The 18854-nt window shown below is 37.8% G+C and overlaps 1 protein-coding gene across 4 annotated transcripts; it reads right to left on the bottom strand.

Moving 5' to 3' along the window:
• Positions 1-331: 331 nt before the first annotated feature.
• LOC129004736 (mpv17-like protein 2) lies at positions 332-17410 on the bottom strand. 4 transcript variants are annotated; one of them, XR_008491753.1, is made up of 6 exons: positions 16767-17410; positions 16387-16625; positions 15171-15299; positions 14580-14711; positions 1513-3254; positions 332-1447 (listed from the first exon to the last, which is right to left on the bottom strand). XR_008491753.1 is itself a non-coding variant. In XM_054433331.1 (5 exons), exons 1-5 carry the CDS (start codon positions 17011-17013, stop codon positions 3237-3239), a joined length of 765 nt encoding a protein of 254 aa, XP_054289306.1. In that variant the 5' UTR covers positions 17014-17410; the 3' UTR covers positions 332-3236. The 4 variants fall into 4 exon arrangements, 3 of the variants coding, with proteins under 3 accessions (XP_054289306.1, XP_054289308.1, XP_054289307.1); XM_054433331.1 differs by having other exon boundaries at positions 332-3254; XM_054433333.1 differs by lacking the exon at positions 14580-14711 and having other exon boundaries at positions 332-3254.
• Positions 17411-18854: the final 1444 nt, after the last annotated feature.

Genomic DNA, 18854 nt, shown 5'->3' with positions numbered 1-18854 from the left:
AAGCTCTAAAACAAGAATCTTAATCTTGATTTAGTCTTAGTATACTTGTTTGGTTAAGTACATTGTTAAAGAGAGCAATTTGTATAAGAAGAAATAGGGTATTTGGTATTAGTTCTTTGCTGAAAAGAGAACCAGAAACAATCAACAAAGCAAGTTATTTAACATGTCTTTTGTTTATTACTTTTGTTAGAAAATATTCCCCAACACTGTATTAACCAACCATTATCAACAGAGTTCATAGTTCAATAACTTTTGGTTTTGAAATACATACATAAACTGTAGGTAAAACAAACAAACATTATACTTTTAAAACTGAAATTTTATTCCAGGAACTAAAACAAATACTGACAACCATTATTATACACTTTTTGAAAATACTGTCATTTGGTAACTAACTCTAAAATTTGATTTAGAATCTAGGTAAAAACTATTTTTTAACAAGAATTGAACATTAAACTGAAATGTATTTTCACAGGATAAATTAAGACATAACAAAATAATAATACCAAAAATCCATTTAAGTGAAACATTATTCAATTATGTTACAAAACATATGTTTACTGAAGTACAAACATGAGTTTTCAGAGCAAGTTAATTCCGCATGAATACAAAACTCAAAGAATTTATAGACCCTAGTATGTAACAGTGAAAACAAGATAAAATACACATTATTAATGAAATATTATACAATCAAAACAGTAAAAAACGGTATTCCAGATTATGGTATTTTCATAATAAAAGACATATCGGTACATTTTTAACTTGTGTAAAACAGCACCACACCTATGGTTAGCACAAGTTTCATTGTAAGCATCAACACTTAATTATTGTAAAAACTTAGATATTTAATTTTAAATCTCACTTATTATTGAAAAAAATTACCATTCTGTAACAGAATAAAAATCTATATAACTCATGAGTAATTGTATATTTTTTATTCTTGATGAAAACAAAGTTAACTAAAAACAACAGCATCAGGCAAACCTTTTATATTTCAAGGTACATATAGCTAAAGAATGAAAAACAACTAGTAAATACTTAATAAATATTGGTTTATTAACCCTAAGTTTGATTCTTTAAATAAAATGAAAGACTCTAAGCAGATATTCCTTAAACTGGAAACATAATGTATAATAGCTAACACAAGACTAAACTCAAGCACAATCAACAATACTAATACTATATTGTCGCCAATAAAAACAAAGAAGATATTTAATAACATTTGAAAGAAAAACATCAGAAATATTTTTAGGTTATAATGTAAAGGTGAAAAAATTAAAATTAGACAAAAACTTTGTGTAAAGCTTTTTGATTACAAATGTTTAAGTCCTAATTTATTTATGAATGCACAAAATCGATATCTGGTAACTATAACACCTCAGTAAAATAAATAAGTTTAGGTTGAGCGTATACAGCCTACCGGGGTCTCAATATTTGATGTAATAACCTTTAATCAATATATTGATTAGCTAACGTGGTTTAGAAAAAACAACTACATTATGAAGTAATAACCTTTGACTATTAATACAACAATATCTAATAGTCATAGACTTCAGTATCTAATAGTCAATGGTAAAAACTCTATCAATTGTTTGTAAAAATGAATGTAAGAAATGTGAGAAGTAATTAGTTGGGCATGATCTATTTTTTCTTCATAAAATGTTTGAAGATTGCTAAAAAAATGTATGTGGTTTGATGTATAACTATGTTCAGTCATTGTAATGTATGATAAAATAATGTAAATCTAATGACCTAGTCAGAAAAATGCCATAGCCACATAACAATATTTATTAAGTTTGTAAATATATTAAACATGATGTTAGGCCGGGCTTATGCTGAGACACACGCAGCGCAACACACACAACCCAAAACATGGCAGAAAACTGTGCCATCCTGTTTCCTTACAGCGTCGCGTAAGCTCAGTCGCACACGTCTATGTGTCTGGCACACACTATTGCCGCATTACCGTATAGTAAGCTTAATAACTACAGACTACGAAAAAAAAACTAACATTTAAAACTCACATCACTCAAAATTTAAAACTATCCATTCTTACAAAAATAAAAAAAATACTAAACTGTTGTAGTTGGTTAGTTTATGGATATATTTTCATTAAATTTGATAAGATTATTTAATGACAATTAGCTGTTAGCATTTCACTAAAAAATATGTTTGACAAGATGTCACTAAAATAGGGAGAACATTAAATTCCCATATTGGACTCAGAGGAGTTGCTACTACAGTACTGTATCGTCAATCTTGGCGATTGCATAGTGTGTGTGCTGCGCCCCAAAATACGCTGGTCAAAAATACGTGTGCTGCAAAACAAAAGTGAAACTTGGATTGTGTGCATTGTGTCACGTGCGTCCCAGCATAAGCCCAGCTTTAAAAAACTTGGCATATAAAAAAAATATACAATGTACCGGTAATTTATGAAACAGATCGAACAAGTCATATTTTATTCTCAATACCGTTCAACCAAAAGTAAAGAAAGTAGCCTATATTAGATTAACCACAAGTTAAATCCAGAACTTCAAATATACATAAACATATAATAATAAGTTTATACTGTACACGTTTTTAGATGAAGTTTATTAATTTACCAAATTCTTAATACTTATCTTTTTTTATGGGCTGGCTTGTTTACAAATTGTTCTATTAGGACACAGCATTTTGTTATATAGTTGAATGAATGTGATTTGTTTGCCTCTCTTAAGAATATATTTTTATACAACACTACATTTGAGCGACTGCTTTAGAGAGAAACTGTGTTGTATATTGGTTTAACGGGTATTTGTTGAAACAGTATGAAATGGAATTATAAAGCACTTAAAACATAAAACAAGAAAATCTAAATTATATTGCACAAACATTCCTTTGTCAGACCATATGAAGGTAGAGTAAAATAGTTACTCAAGATACATAATAAATAACATACATAAATAACACTAGAGAAAGACAATATCCAGATTTAAGTGCTACCAACAGCACCATTGTAGCAAGGCATCTGTTATCGAATTCATTCGCTTGGCACTACTTAGTAGGCGTTTTAACAACTATTTTCCTATTTAACTAATTTTAAAGATCTAAAATAACAGTCAAAACAAAATAAATCTAATCTAAAAAGCTGATACGAGTAATCGAAAATATGACAATTAAAATAGTCAATTGTCTATAAAGCTAAAGTTGATTTATAGATAAATAATGAAAGACGTGGTTGCAAAGATGTCTGAGACTCACGATACAACCGGCTCCTGAAACAGAAACATATTCTAATCAATTGTTTCTCATTTTATAAAAAAATGTGTTTAAGCCTGATAGTTCTGATCCACAAAAGTGTATTTACTTTTTTATTTAATACATTTTCACATTGAACAACCGTGACCCCCTTTTTAATAAATTAAGATAAAAATCTACTTATGTAGTAAGTTGTAAAACGTAGGTTATTAAAACGTTTTTATTAGCTCGCTTTCTTGTCTGGTACAAATTTTGCAACCAATTTTATACAGTACTAACTTCCCGATGATATAGAGACTTGAAACTTGAAACATAGCTCACAAAGTCACAAGTGAATGACAATGCAATATTATATAATTTAATTTTCATATTTCCCTTGGGCTACGCCCCATGGGCTTGTTTTTATTAGATTGCTTTCTTACAAATGTTGATATCAATTTCAAACGAAGTTCTCGATGAGCTAGAGACTTGAAACTTGAAAGATAGCTCACAAATGGATGACAATTCAATATTATATCATATAATTTTCATATTTCCCTTAGGCTACGCCCCATGGGCTTCCAAAGTTTCCTTGTTTACATTTTGAAATAATGTAAATACATCAATTAATTTAAGTCAGCTGTAAATACTTAAATTTGACAGTTCGAAGAACAGATGTTAGAACCTGAGTAGTACCTGAGTAGTACCTGAGATATTCTAAAAGTATAAAACAAGCATTTCAAAGTAAAGATAAAACATCTGATTACAGATAATAAGGGTTTGGTTATGTATTAACAGGCCATATAAAATAGACTTAACATATTTACATATTAAAGACTAAAAAGTTTTTTTTTTTTTTTTAGGGAGAGGAGGGAAAATGCTTTTACGCACACAGGTAGCCAGCCTGTAGTGTGAGACTCCTGAAAATTGTCAGACTACTCACTAAAAAACCCCCTCTACTCTGTTGGACACAGACCTGGAATTGTTTGTCACATTACTTCAAGTCAGGCCAACATGTGACCTAAGCCCTCAGGGCTCGCACCGTTTCTGGCATTTCGATTCTTAATGACCTACAACCGCATCCCGGTCAAGGTCGATCTTCTTGGCGCGGAGAATACCCTGGATATAATGTGACACACAGGTCCAATTGTCCTCACCCTCCGTCATAATCGGTATGACCGTGTCCACCGACAGCAGTCCTATTAATTGTTGAGCCTCCAGGCGGGGCCTTTCCCAGCGCTGGCAGTGGAAAAATGTATGTTCCACGTCATCGAGAATGCCTGGGCAGTATATGCAGTCGGGTGACACGGCTTTGCCCATCCTGAACAGGTACGACCAGAAAAAGCCGTGTCCCGTCAGAAATTGGGTGAGGTAGAAGTCCACCTCTCCGTACCGCCGATCAACCCAAGGTTGGACTTGCTGTATCAGTCGCCTGGTCCAGAGTCCCCGTGTCTCCTGTTCCCAGCCCTCCTGCCACAACTGGTAGGTGCGGGTGCGTTCCTCTGTTCGTGCCTCGTCCTCCCCACGGCGCCGGTAAATTGCCTTTCTCTCCGCCGCCAAAAGTTTGACGGGGATGACTCCAGCAATCACCAGGACGGCGGGCTCGGACACTGTTCGGTAGGCAGATGCTACCCTCAGTGCTGCCTGACGCTGCACTCGGGCGAGCCGCATCCTGTATGCCTCCTTATTTAGTGTGTCTGCCCACACCTCCGCACCGTACAAGAGTACGGACTGGACCGAAGACATTAACAGCCTTCTACGACTGGACCGAGGCTCTCCGACATTGGCCATCAACCGGCTAAGAGAAGAAACCACCCTAGCGGCCTTGTCCGCTGTACGGAAGATCTGATCCCGCCAGCTAAGCTTGCTGTCTACCATGACCTCAAGATACTTGGCAGAACGAACAGTTTGAACCTCGACGGCTCCCACCCTCAACGGCACGATGGTGTCAATCCGTTTTTTTGTCAAAATCACGATCTCGGTTTTGCTCAGAGCAAGCGAGAGACCGTGGTCTGCCATCCATGCGTTTATGGTACGCATAACTCGGTTTAGCTTTAGCTGAGCCAGCTCAACGCTACGTGCAGCTATCAAAGCTGCAACGTCGTCTGCGTACCCAACCAAGACTGTTTCCTCAGGCATTTCAGACCTCAGAAGGCTATCATAAGCGACGTTCCAGAGGTCTGGGCCGAGTATGGAACCTTGGGCAGCACCAGAAGTGACACTCATCGTCCGCGGGCCCTCCGCAGTGTCATACGTTAGGAGGCGAAACCGGAGATAATCCTCTATGATGCGCATGAGGTATGCCGGCACGTGGAAGGTGTTCTCCAGAGCATCCAGCATATCGCACCACCTCGCCGAATTAAATGCATTTCGCACATCGAGCGTTACGAGCAGCACAACCCTGCAAGAGTAGTGGGTAAAATCCTCAGCTCTCATCACGGCTTGCTTCACCTCCTCAATCGCATCAATCGTTGATCGCCCCATCCTGAATCCATACTGACGAGGGGAGAGGTCCCCCGCAGCGACAACGGCTGAATTTAGCCGGGAACGGATCAATTTCTCGAGGACTTTGCCAGCCGTATCCAACATACACAGAGGTCTGTAAGAGGATGGCAGATCTGGGTCTCCCTTGCCCTTCCCAACAAGCACAAGCCTAGCTGTCTTCCAGCACAAGGGGAAAACCCCTTCAACCAGGCAGGCGTTATACATGCTCAAAAGGATCAAGGGGTTGGTAGTCAAAACCTTCTTGAGAACTTCACCGGGCACCCCATCGGGACCAGGAGCCTTGTTGTTCTTCAGGGATATGACGGCCGCCACCAGCTCTTCAGGGCTGAAAAGTGGGACGTCGTCCACCCTTCCATAATCCCGCAGTGGGCGCAACGCGTGAGCCGGGAAAAGGGACTCGACTATCCTCTCCATAGTGACCCTGTCCATGACGGAAGGTGGAGAGCGGGTTCCAAGTTTCTTGGTTACAAGTTTGTAACCCAGGCCCCACGGGTTGGAATCAACATCGTCCCTTAATTTATCCCAGCAACTGCGTTTACTCCGATTGATGGCTCGACGAAGATACCTCCTAGCCACCCTATAAGCATCCGACTTACGCCGTCTGTCTAGGGGTTCTCTAGCCCTGGTAGCAAGTCTTCTGGCCCTCAATGCCGCTCGACGCAATTCCGCAATCTCGGTAGTCCACCAGTACACAGGACGCTTATTGCACCGGTATCTCCTGCGAGGCATAGACTCATCGCAGGCCGAGACAATCAGTTTCATCGTGGATGCAACTAACGCCTCTGCGTGAGTCACGCCAGTTGCAGGATGAACCACCGGCGTTCTTCGTAGGATGGCTCCATTGAATTTTGCCACGTCCAGTTTTTTAATGTTCCATCGAACGGGCACTTGACGAAACGCTGCCACTTGTCTCTGATGACCATCCAGGACGTCAAAAATTATGTACTGGTGGTCACTGGCCGTGTAATCCTCCAGGACTCTCCAGGCTCTGATCCTTGGCAAAAGAGACTCAGATGCAAGGGTAATGTCTGGGATCGTTCCCCGCATCCCAGGGCCGGAAAGTTGGCGTGTTGCCCTCGTTGACGACAACGAGTCCGGCTCTGGCAGCAAAGTCCAGAATGTACTTGCCCCGGGAATTTGTGAGGGTCATTCCCCACTCGACAGCCCTAGCATTAAAATCCCCACCCACGACGACGTGTCCTGTGGTATTGCGCACGCTCTCTTCCAGGCGGTCTATCTTCTCACGAAAGTCACGGATGGCCTCATTGGGAGTGAGGTAGACACTAAAGTAAGTGACATCCCGGCACCGAACCCAAACGAAACCTCGGCCCTTCGCGTGACCCCGTACTTGTACTGTAGCTGCATTACGCGCCCAGATTGCAGCAGTACCAAGACTATCAGGGAACCAAAAAGCTGGGTCCCTATCACGGTACTGGTACTGTTCGCTGACTAAAAGCGCGTCGACATCGTGTTCTAGGGCAAGCTGACATAGAAGTGCGTCAGCCGTCCTGGATCGCTCAAGATTGCATTGAAGGATTCTTATCTTCGTGGGAGGGCTTTCGCTTGTTGTAGTGCAGATTTAAATGCACTGCACTGTCCAGACCCAGCTATATGCTTCAAGTGTTTTTCAGCAAGCCCATTTTCTTTGCAAAGAAAACAGGACTCGACTTGGCAGTCCTTACGGATGTGACCGACCTCCCCGCACCGAAGGCAGTTCTTGCTTCGGTCGGGTCCCTTGCAGTTTTGGGAGGAATGGCCGAAACAGAGGCATTTAAAACACCTCTTTACTTCCACTCTCCGTCTGAGCCTGCAGTTGACCCAGCCGACTCTCAGATGTTGGAGTGCCAGCACCTTATTGGCATGTGCGTCTGCCATTTCGGCGACCGCCATCCGCTGCTGGCTCCTATTCGGTTTTGTGAGCCACACCTTCAGAAAAGCCGTTTGCCCACCAAACTCGGGGATAGATTTCTTCAGGGCTTCCACAACATCAGCCTCCGTCGACACACAATCAATGTCTCGAACCTCGACTGATTTCTTTGGCTCAAGAGAACGGACGGTGCCCTGGCCTTCGACAGCTGCCTTCAGTTCGGCAGTAAAGGCTGCTTTGTCTTTCGACCTACCCAGTTCAAGGAGAACGTCCCCGCCCCGGGTTTGTCTAATCGACCGTACAACCGTATCGGTCTGCTCTGGCTTAGCATTGGCCTTGATTGCACCCAAGACCTCGGCAAAAGATCTCCCCCCTGAGGGTTTGACAATGATTGCCTCCATCCTGGGCTTTTTTGGCCGCAACCTTTTAGGTGCAGGCACCGAACCGGGCCCAGTTTGGGCCACGCCAGTTGGCTGTGCCTTCACTGCCTCATTTTTCATGGAGGCGACCTCCGCCCGCCTCAAGTGCCTCTTCTCCTTTTTGGAAAGGCGTTTTTCCCAAACAGCCCCAGGTGTCTCCACCACTGACCCCTTTCGGGAACTTCCCTGAAGAGGGGTCGTGGGTTGTTGTGCCAGTTGGCGCCTCGCTCGAGATGCAGCTACGTCCGAAAAGGGTCTGGGCACAGCAGACGAGAGGTCCGTCTGAGTCGCCTTGGCCTTTACCGTGGTCTTTTTGGTCTGGACGCCTTCTTCTCTTTTTGGAGGACTCTCCAATGTGGAAGGCCTCCGACGTTTCTTAGAAGGCAGCGCTCTTTCATCGGGCAGGGACACCACCTTTTCGGCAATCTTTTCCATGGTCGTCTTGCTTACCAGACGGCAGGCAAAGACGAAGCAAAGGTCATCCTCTAGTTTTGCCATTCCATTTTTTACCACTTGGTTTACGGCTCTCTGGGTCCGGAAGGTGTCCAGCATAGCCTTAATCGTCTTTTCCATGTCACGGAGCCGGGTTTCAATGTTACTATCTGCGTCAAGATATTCCTGACGCAGAAGCACAATCTCAGAGCTTTCCGACCGTGACGTCGCTATGAAGGTTTCCTTCGGCATCCCTACAACAGTTCCCGGCAATGCCAATTCGACATCTACATCGCCAACACTTTCTGGACCGTTTCCAGCTCCACTTGCCGAAAGGGATCCTAACGGGGGGAACGTAGAGCACTTGAAAGGTGCAGGTGGCGGAGATGTCCTTACGTTTTTCGGTGGTGGCGACCTCTTAAGCTTGGAGCTTCGATCAAATGGGTTCTGCTCCACTTCAGACGCTTCATTTTGCTCATTTGAGCTCCTATTCAATGATGTGTTTGTAGGATTTTTATTAAAACTCATCGTGTTTTCTCCAGCGCATCGTGCGGCAAGGAGCGGCCCGGAATCAGTCAGGAACGGGTATACCCTCGGGGACAAAAACCCCTACCCCGGTTCCCCGGGGCCCGACCTCCGTTTGCCCAGCACCGGATACCTGACATGCCGGGGTCGCCCGTCGCAATGCAGAGCCCGACCTCTGCATCCATGCCGCACTCCCTGACCAAGGACCGAAGTGGCTGGTTTCTCACGACCCACTGATAAAACCCATCGGCAGTGCAGAGCACACATCAACCCCTGCAACACAACAGGGGCACTCCCAGGGACTCCCAGTGAGTTCGTCGGTCACCTTTTTAGTCGCCTCTTACGACAAGCCCGAGAAGGCTGCGGTGCTATTCTAACCCGGTACCGCACGGATAAAGAGTAAAAAGTAGAAAATAAATTATTAATAAAAATACTTTTTAAAAATGCCACGTTTTTAAACGCACTTAAAAGTAGAAAATAATTTATAATTATGTTGAGAGAATAAATACGTGTAAGATTTAAAACGAAAAATATAGGGCGCACGCAATAGATTATAATACTTCAATATGTGAAGTTAATTGTAAATTAGCATGCGCCCCACGTTTTTCGTTTTAAATCTTACAAGTATTTATTCTCTCAACGTATTTATAAATTATTTTCTACTTTTTAGTGCGTTTAAAAACGTGGCATTTTTAAAAAGTATTTATAAATTATTTCATGGTGTACCTGTTTTGTTTGTTGAATATTTATAAAACACGTGTGTACCGCAATGCTTGAAATACTGGCAATTACGAAAGCCAAAATGTTAACTTTAAATATTCAACAAACATCGATGAATGGGATTTATTTAAAATTGTTGAATGCAGATATGTTATGAGCTGTCATAGCTTGAAACATATTCCGCATAAAATACACATTAGATACCTTCTAGTAACTATGTAAGTAGATTTTTTTTTTCAATTGATTAATTTTACTTGAAAAAAAGAAGATAGGCCTTATCCCTATACTCATTATATTTCAAACCCTTACTGAGGTATGCAGAGTAAAAAGGTTTATTTATTTTTAATTACAAAAATAAATTTAGCTTTCATTTTCAAGTAATGTTTTATGAAATTAACACTCAACTTAGTATATTATAATTTTGAGCTCCCGTCTCTTTATGTTAGTTACAGTAGTCATAATACTAGTTTTCCAACTTATTAAACAGTTGGCCTACCTGACATAATAGTTAAAAATTTCTGTATGAATACCAACTAAGTCAAAACAATTTAATACGAATACAGCATGTTTAACACATGAAATGTTTTTAAATAAACAGTAAAAAAAAAAATTATAAGCGCATGAGAACTAACTCAAAAATTGTTTAACATGAGTAAACAGTTTAAATTGGAACATAATAAATTATTTTTAAGTATGTAGTAGCCTAAATAAAGTATTTTGTATATTTACATTCAAGTGTATTAAAATTTTATATTTACATTTATTATTTTAATAAGGTTGTTTATTGAGAGAAAATTTAATCAATTTAATTGTTATAGTAGTTTAGGCAACGATTAAGTAAAGGTAGTGTTAACGACACAAGTAGAAAACTTCTACAATTGTAGTTATAACACTATTTACGCGAGTTGTGTACCATAGAGTTGGTACACTACCTTACCTATGACGTCCAGTGTATTCCTAAAAATCACTAATCATAACTTCTAAGAGAGGTTATGTTTTCGTTTATAACCTCTCATTGCCACTGACAGTGATGCAACAAACATTGTACCAAACAAAACTAGCATCTCAGTTTCCCCACCAGCAAACTGATGAGAACCTTTTCTGTGAAAGAGTGGGGTATTGTGGGAGAGCCCCTCACGTTGATTTAAGAAAATCTTTAAATTTATTTTATAATATTTGAGTTAGAAAATTAACTTTTTAACTATAAAATTAATTTTAAAATATTTAATTATAAAATTAAACTGTCATAACCTAACCTAACCAACCAACCTTGCTGATAAAATAAAAAAGAGATAAAAAAAATCGAATGAAGTTTAACTTATAATTAATTTTTGATTATAAAATTAATTTTAAAATATTTAATTATAGAATTAAGCTGTCATAACCTAACCTAACCAACCAAACTTGCTGATAATATAAAAAAGATATAAAATAAAATTCTAATAAAGGTTTACTTATGATTAGTTTTTAATTAGCCTATAAAATTAATTTTAACATTTGTTATTATAAAAAATAAAATTATAAATGCCTCAAATTCTAACAAAAGATGTACAGTTAAGAAGTATTCGCAATCTAAGCAAAACCTTGGACAAAAAGTTAGTAACGCCGTCGGGATTCGAACTGGGGACCTCCAGATCACGAGTCCGAGACGCTATCAACTACGCCACGAACCCCGATGGAATTACTTCGTCTCGTTACGGTAATGGTGTTCCCCAAAGAGCAGAGTGACGTCACGCCCCCCACTCCTTCTCTAAAGAGGTTCTCATCAGTCCGCGGGTGCGGAAACCGAGACGCTATACCAAACAAACACTAATTGCACCACTCAACAATTTAATTGGCCTGAACAGCTGGTTAGTTGAAGTTCAAATCATTACAATTTTACTTCTTCTCTCTCAATCCTTTGAACATCTTTGGTCCGTTACCCGTGTTATGAGTACAACTAAGCTGTCATGAACATGGTATGCAACCACAACAACACAATGCAAACAATGCTGTTATGAGAAACTTTTAAATTCTAAGAACTGAACTGAAACGGCTACATTAAAAGCGATCGTAGGTAAAGTGTTTATTTTTTTTAGTGTCTAGAGTCATCAACAACAATTTCAAAATTAATTTGGACTTGAGTGGATGGATAGTAGCCAAGTATTTGATTAACGATTATAAATTTCAACAAGATATACAGAGAGAGAGTTTAAGATAGTGGGAATCAAACAATTAAAACAATAAAAGTGACGATGACTTGCCACTAGGTAGTCAAGTAGTTCCTTAATCAGAACATTCAATAGCTGATTATCACGGAGTCGCTGAGTAGCAAACAAACGACTGACATACATTCTACACTGTGACATCAGCTGATCACAAACACAACTGTTTATCTTTTGTTGTAATACCTCACTTTGCTAATCAAGATGATAATCTGGTTATTTATCTTCGTGATGTGATGAGTTCAACATTCTATCTTGAACTAATAAAGGAGCTTACAGGTTTAAAAGTTTATAGATAATGGAATACAAACTAGAATCAAGGGATTATTATATTTAACAATTTGTAATTTAACTAATGATCGCTATTTATGGTTACAAATGTTCTGTCTTTGTATTGAAATGTTACAATAGGAAACCAAAGCAAAAATTAAGAAAAAATCTATGTATAATTCTCGCTTCTACAAAGAGTAAAATCTTCTTTTTTTATTAAAATGCAATTTTTAAATACCTAGTTGAAATTAATGAACAAGTTTGATGATTTTTTTGGGTGGCAAACCAGTGTAACATTCATTTTCACCACACTATGATGTTATTAGCTGTTTTACAAACGTTAATTAGAGACTGAAAGTTACGTATTGCTGGCCATGCCAGCTGTCGTCATTTGGGGACCGAGCAGGTTTTTACATCCCTAGGGCCGCAAAATCAGCTGCCATATTAATTACTCAAACAGTATCCATAGCATTGAAATAGAATTGTTTTATTTTCACCGTTGCCTAGCAACTGTTATTATTTTATTATATTATTATTTTTGCTGATTCCTGAAATTACTTCTTCACATAACCTTAAAGTTGCGTTGACTATCAGTTTTCATTATTATTATTGTGAATAGTAGTAGTGTGGTAAAAAATAGTGTTCGTACACGGACCAAAAATGGTTTGGCAGCTTTCGATCGATTTAAGTTCTTGACTTCGTCTCAAACTTAAAAACTATCTCGAGCCGGCAAAACCTCGTTTTCGGTCCTAGGTACGAAATATACTATTCTTTTAGTTATTTTTACTTTCCAAAACTTAAATTTTCAAATTAAGGTTGATGAAAGAATAGAAAATGAGCAAAAAAAAAAACAATAAAATTGAGCTAGGCCTAATATGGGAAACATGTTATGATGTTTAACATAAACAAATGATGTTGAATGAAAATGGGAAACATATGATGTTTAACATATTAGTGATGTACTGTGGCAGTTTATCAATTAGCAAAGTAGAGTTACAGTAGAGCCCCTTCTTAACCAACCTTGCATTAACCGATACGGATTATCTGCCCTCGTTTGGAAAATATTACAGTTTGTTTTAACAGACCTTTTTTTGAGAGCAGTTGGGTTTAACCGCTGCTTTCTAGGAATCTCAGCATTTCCGCTCCGATGGGAACAATACGCTAAAACATTGACTATTAACCTACAGGTTAATAGATAATGACTAAACTCTACAGGCTGTTACTAAGAATAAGTTATTTTGTATTTATCCTCAAAAATATTGCATATTGCCAGTTTGTCAAGATTGTTTTTGTGACTCAAGCCTCCAGTGAAAGGCTATTAATAAACATCCTGTCTCGTAGCAAAATGTTTGCAAAAAATGTTGTTAATTTGAAAAATAAGTTCTGTACTGAATTGCAATATATTTTGAAAGCATCAATTAATATTACTAAAGGTATTAAAATAATAATTTGTATTGACTCTTGCCTACGACTAATTTATTCCACTAAAAATGTTGGACTTTACCATGTTATGGGAATTCACACATGACTTCAGAATAATGATTATATAATTAAAAATGAATAGCACTTCGTTTTTTTTTTTAGTTTTTAGGGATCGCGCGTTTTAACTGACCTTTTGAGTTATCCGAACCTAGGCCCAGTATCATTATTAGGATTGGTTAAGAGGGGTCTACTGTATTTCGAAAATTAAATTCCTGTATCAAATCACAACTGAAATAACAAGCTTCTCGTAACAACATTATCCACAGTAACTTGAATACAAGTTGTTTAAAGTAACACTTTAGTAGGTGTATTTTGTCCTAGACACTATATAAAAAGAAAAAAATAACTATCTAAGATACAAAACAGAAGCAAAGACATAATTTTAAAGATTGTAATAAAATAAACAGAAACACAACTTGTGAAGACAAAACATCAACAAATAACAGATCTTTAACTATTTCAACTTCAATCCCCGTTATCTTCGTAATGCTGGTGAGGTCCACGCTGTAAACCAATAAACAATACAAGTAACAGACAAAACCATAAAAAAACATATTTGTATAACTTTATCGGTCTAGAAAATGAATGTATGAAATTAAAAAAAAAAACTGATCTATTTGAAGTGGTTTAGATGATATGATACTTAGATGATATGGTTTGGTATAACACTGTGTTATACCAAACCATAAAAATAAATGGTTAACATTTACTAAATAATTAGTATAAATAATGCACAAAGAAGGAACATCACTTGAGAACATGATTTTCTGACGGACAAAATTCTACAGTTAATCGAAGACAAACAAAGCAGTAAATACACAACATAAACCCCGCAACAACCATCCAGGAGATATCTGAAACTGAATATGAGAGGACAGATCACAAAACTGCTACAACATGACTCCCAGCTGATAGAAGCATTAGTACATTAGAACTCACAGGTTGGTCATGCACCAGAGTTGCACCCTGACAGGCGACTTCCGTCAGAACTAACGGACTAGTGGCGTATCTAATCCTCCAGCGGGGCAAGTTCGGAAGACGTAGGAACTGTGAGTAGTGGAAGTCCTTGTTCTACATTGTACAGTTAGTGTTAGTAAACAAGCAAGCTAGCCTAACATACTGTTTATAGGATCAGTGTATTGCTCAATATACATAATTATTTCTCGTCAAAGATCAATATACATTTAAAAATATAAATAGAACTACTTTAACATTGTGATATTCGCTTGGGCCTTCAATAAGTTGTTTTTTAAGGCTTATTTTGGCTAAATATTCCCCTCTCATTTAGCCTGGACACATATTTAAAAATAGCCTGGAGACATACATTGATTGGTTATACCTTAGTAGCCTAATTATGAGTAAACAAACATGGTAAAAACTGTAAATTAGGGGTAGGTGCCGAAATGTCTACCAGGCTAAACTGGATCTGACCCAATATCGAAGAACATTTGGCCTAATCTAAATTGACATGCATTTTCCCTAAACAATTTTAAATATCAGTTATATATACGGAATTAATTTTGTACATACCTCATATTTTACGTAAGAAAGAAAAACATCGTAGAGCATTGTGATGAAATTGACATAGACGACTCGGTACTTAGCAGGAAGGTAGGCAAAGTTGAGATACTGGGTAGGAGGCCACACGATCCAGTCCATCTGTAACAAAATAAAAACATTCTCAACAAAAATAAATAGAAAAAAACTAAGTACACCAAGGTTTTATGGATAAAACTCTAATTTAGACCAGCTAATTTTAAAAAAGGTCAGAAATGGTTTCAACCGGTGTACCGAGAATTAATAAGTTAGCATTCAAAACATGCCTAGAGAAATTCTTCTACAATATCAACTGTTTTCAATTGCTATTGTTGATTAAAAGCTGATTTTTTAGCAAACTTCAATTAGCCTTCTTTGAAACCGTACAATAATGAACATAAGAGTAAACGACACTATGTCATGACGTGAATTTGTTTCTGATTTGGCAACTAGGCTACATTGCAAAGTGTTTAGGCCTAACTTACGTGTTGGAGCACAATCAAAACATAAACATGTAGGCCTAGCTTAGTTTAACTGAGGTTTCATCTGATTATATTTTAAGTGCCCCTTTCGATTAAACAAAAATGCCATTTGTTTGATGTACACAAATTAATAGGCCTAGTTAAAAGATAAAAGTTAATTAATGATAAATAGGTTACATAACTTATAAATCCGACAAACATCTCAATTTTATTGAAGGTCGTTTTCATGTTTTGGCTTGTATCAGCCATTGTCAAAACGTCGCAGTTGGATGGTGAAATCCTTGTCATTGTTTTCTACTAAAAGTACATACACAAACACACAAACACGGACAGGACGAAGACATTATGAAACGAATAACACTTTTAATAATGAGTTCAGTCTGCCTGCATCCTGACCTTGACAACGGTGCGAATTCTGCCAGTGTATTTGACATAATAGGCCTATTAAAAGTGTTATTCGTTTTGTAATGTCTTCGTCCCGTCTGTGTAGCCTATGTGTGTTTGTGTATGTACTTTTAGTAGAAAACAATGACAAGGATTTCACCATCCAACTGCGACGTTTTGACAATGGCCGATACAAGCCCAAACATGTAAACGACCTTCAATAACATTGAGCTGTTTGTCGGATTTAAAAGTTATGCAACCTATTTATCATATTGAATATAACAGCTCAGGAGCTAAAATGGAAATGAATTTTAAAAGTTAATTCATGAGTATCAATCACCAACCATGTAAATTGTGAGGAACTTCTGTTTCATTTCCTTGTGTGCCTCTTTAAAGTCACCGTCTTCAAGTAGTCCAAGTCCATAGAAGAAAATGCAGATCGCAGAGGGGGAAGCTACAGTTTGGTCCAGTAGTATTTTCTTCATAACTGATTTCAAAGTGCGTTTAGGTAAAATGAAGTCGATGTACTTGTAGAAAAAGTGTTGCACAGGACCCAGAGCAACTCCAACAATCGTCATGTTCACTGTAACAATTATGTGTATTATTACAACAAAGAAAATTAACAAGTTGGCTAGTCTTAAAATAACTGGTAGAATAGAACTAAAATTTGGTTACAGTAATAAGTAATAAACTAGGTACCAAAACAAGTAAAATAACTACTTACTTGTCCTTATCCAATCATAGGTCTCCTTCTTGTGCACTTTCTTGTAGAATTCAATTTGTTGTTGGACACCATCTCCAGCTGCCATCAAGAGACCACTGCTGACGGTGTTAGTCAAAAAAAGATATTTTCCTAATAACTTTTGATGTGCGAAATTGTGTAGCTGTCTAGTTACAGGAACTTTGTGCTTTTTGATAGAATGAAAATGTCTAATAACAAATATTTTCAGATTACTGCTGAGTTTCAACATGATTTTATATTTAGATAAACTAAAGGGGATAAAAGTAAATACCTAAAAAGTTTGGATTTGCAAAATAAAACCATAAGGATCGTGGACACCTGAAGTCTCATCACGTAATGAGAACTGTTAACATTCTGTCAAACATTTATATCAAACTAAATTGCATAGCCTATCTCAAGGTTAAGAGGTTAACCACTTGATTCAACTGTATCCTATAAGCTTATCAGACCTACGTGATTAGCACATGCATACTTAATACAGGTAAATTTATAATCCTCTGTTAACTAAGCTCATAAGACAATTTTCACCTAAATTAATTAATCACTTTCAATAAAGTACACAATATTCCAACTTCATAACACAACAAACAGCCTCCAAAGTGCCCCAGTACAAAATCAAAACACAAACAACATTGAAAGTGAAACAACAAGACAAAAGGCTAGCAGACGAAGTATAAACATTTTGACTACCAATACAACATCACAGCTGATGTAGAATAAAGATGAAAGGAAAGGTGAAGGATATTGGGAAAGGTTGCGAATCCTCAATGTTATATAGCTTTTAGTGTAAACAAAAGTATTGGAGGATAAATGCTTCCAAGTTCCTAAAAATTTAAAAATGTTAATAAGTTTGACACATGTTAGAATGACATTAGAGAGTTATGTCTAGCCTATAAAGTCAATGTTCAGGAAAGTAAATAAAAGAAACGTCTTATAACAGTTAAATCATACAGGGTTAGTAAAAAGTCTGGAGACACCCTGTTAATTTTAACGGCCTTTTTTAACTAGAAAATCTAAACTCGACACACCTTTATGGCATGCTACGAAGTACTTTTTGGGCATAACCACCACTTGGTGTACATCCCCAAAATTGAGGATTTTGGGGGAAACTCAAAAATTTCAAATGGTAAGAACCATTGAGTGACACCGCATTTTGAAGGTCCTAGTAAAAAACACTCAACAACGCAAACTAGAGGTCTCTATCTCAATCCAGTAAAAAATGGCAGCCAATTGGAATTCTCAGAAGTTAAATTTAACTTACAGCTTCCCAAGTCTGAAGAACCCCTGTAAATTTTGTAACAGCTCACACTAGGAAAACTAAACTATACACACCTTTATAGCATGTTATGAAGTATTTTTTTTAGCCTAATTGCTACTTTTTTCCCAAACCCAAAATGCGGGATTTTGGGGGAAACTCAAAAATTTTAAATGTTAAGCCCCATCGAGTGACCCCTCCTTTTGAAGGTCGTGATAAAATAAAACTAACAACGCAAACTAGAGGTCTCTCTCTACCTTATCACAGTAGAATATGGCAGCCAATTGAATATAAAATTGCAAGTTGATTCTGATATCTAAAGATTTCAATCAGCTGCCATTTTTTACTGAATTGAGATAGAGACCTCTAGTTTGCGTTGTTAGTTTTTTTTATCACGACCTTAAAAATGAGGGGTCACTTGATGGGTCTTACCTTTTGAAAATTTTGAGTTTCCCCCAAAATCCCTCATTTTGGGGATGTACACCAAGTGGCGGTTATGCCCAAAAAGTACTTCATAACATGCCATAAAGGTGTGCCGAGTTTAGGTTTTCTAGTATGGGCCGTTAAAAAATTAACAGCGGGTCTCCAGACTTTTTACTAACCCTGTATATTTAGGCTTATACTGTTACTCACTAGACGGTAAATATACAGTACATAAAAGATGGTAAGTGGTGATCGATTTCGATTGGACATGATGATTGAAGTGTCCAATCGAAATCGATCACCACTTACCATCTTTTATGTATATTTACCGTCTTTGTGAGTAACCACGGCCGCCTCATAAGCGTAAATATATTTTTTAAGGGTTGTAAGAT

The sequence above is a fragment of the Macrosteles quadrilineatus genome, unplaced genomic scaffold, assembly GCF_028750875.1.
Source record: "Macrosteles quadrilineatus isolate MER2022 unplaced genomic scaffold, UCM_ALF_1.0 Scaffold_11__1_contigs__length_5352618, whole genome shotgun sequence".
NCBI classification, from domain to species: domain Eukaryota; kingdom Metazoa; phylum Arthropoda; class Insecta; order Hemiptera; family Cicadellidae; genus Macrosteles; species Macrosteles quadrilineatus.
Note: the sequence above shows the minus strand (reverse complement) of the source record. Positions and strands in the feature narration are given on the sequence as shown.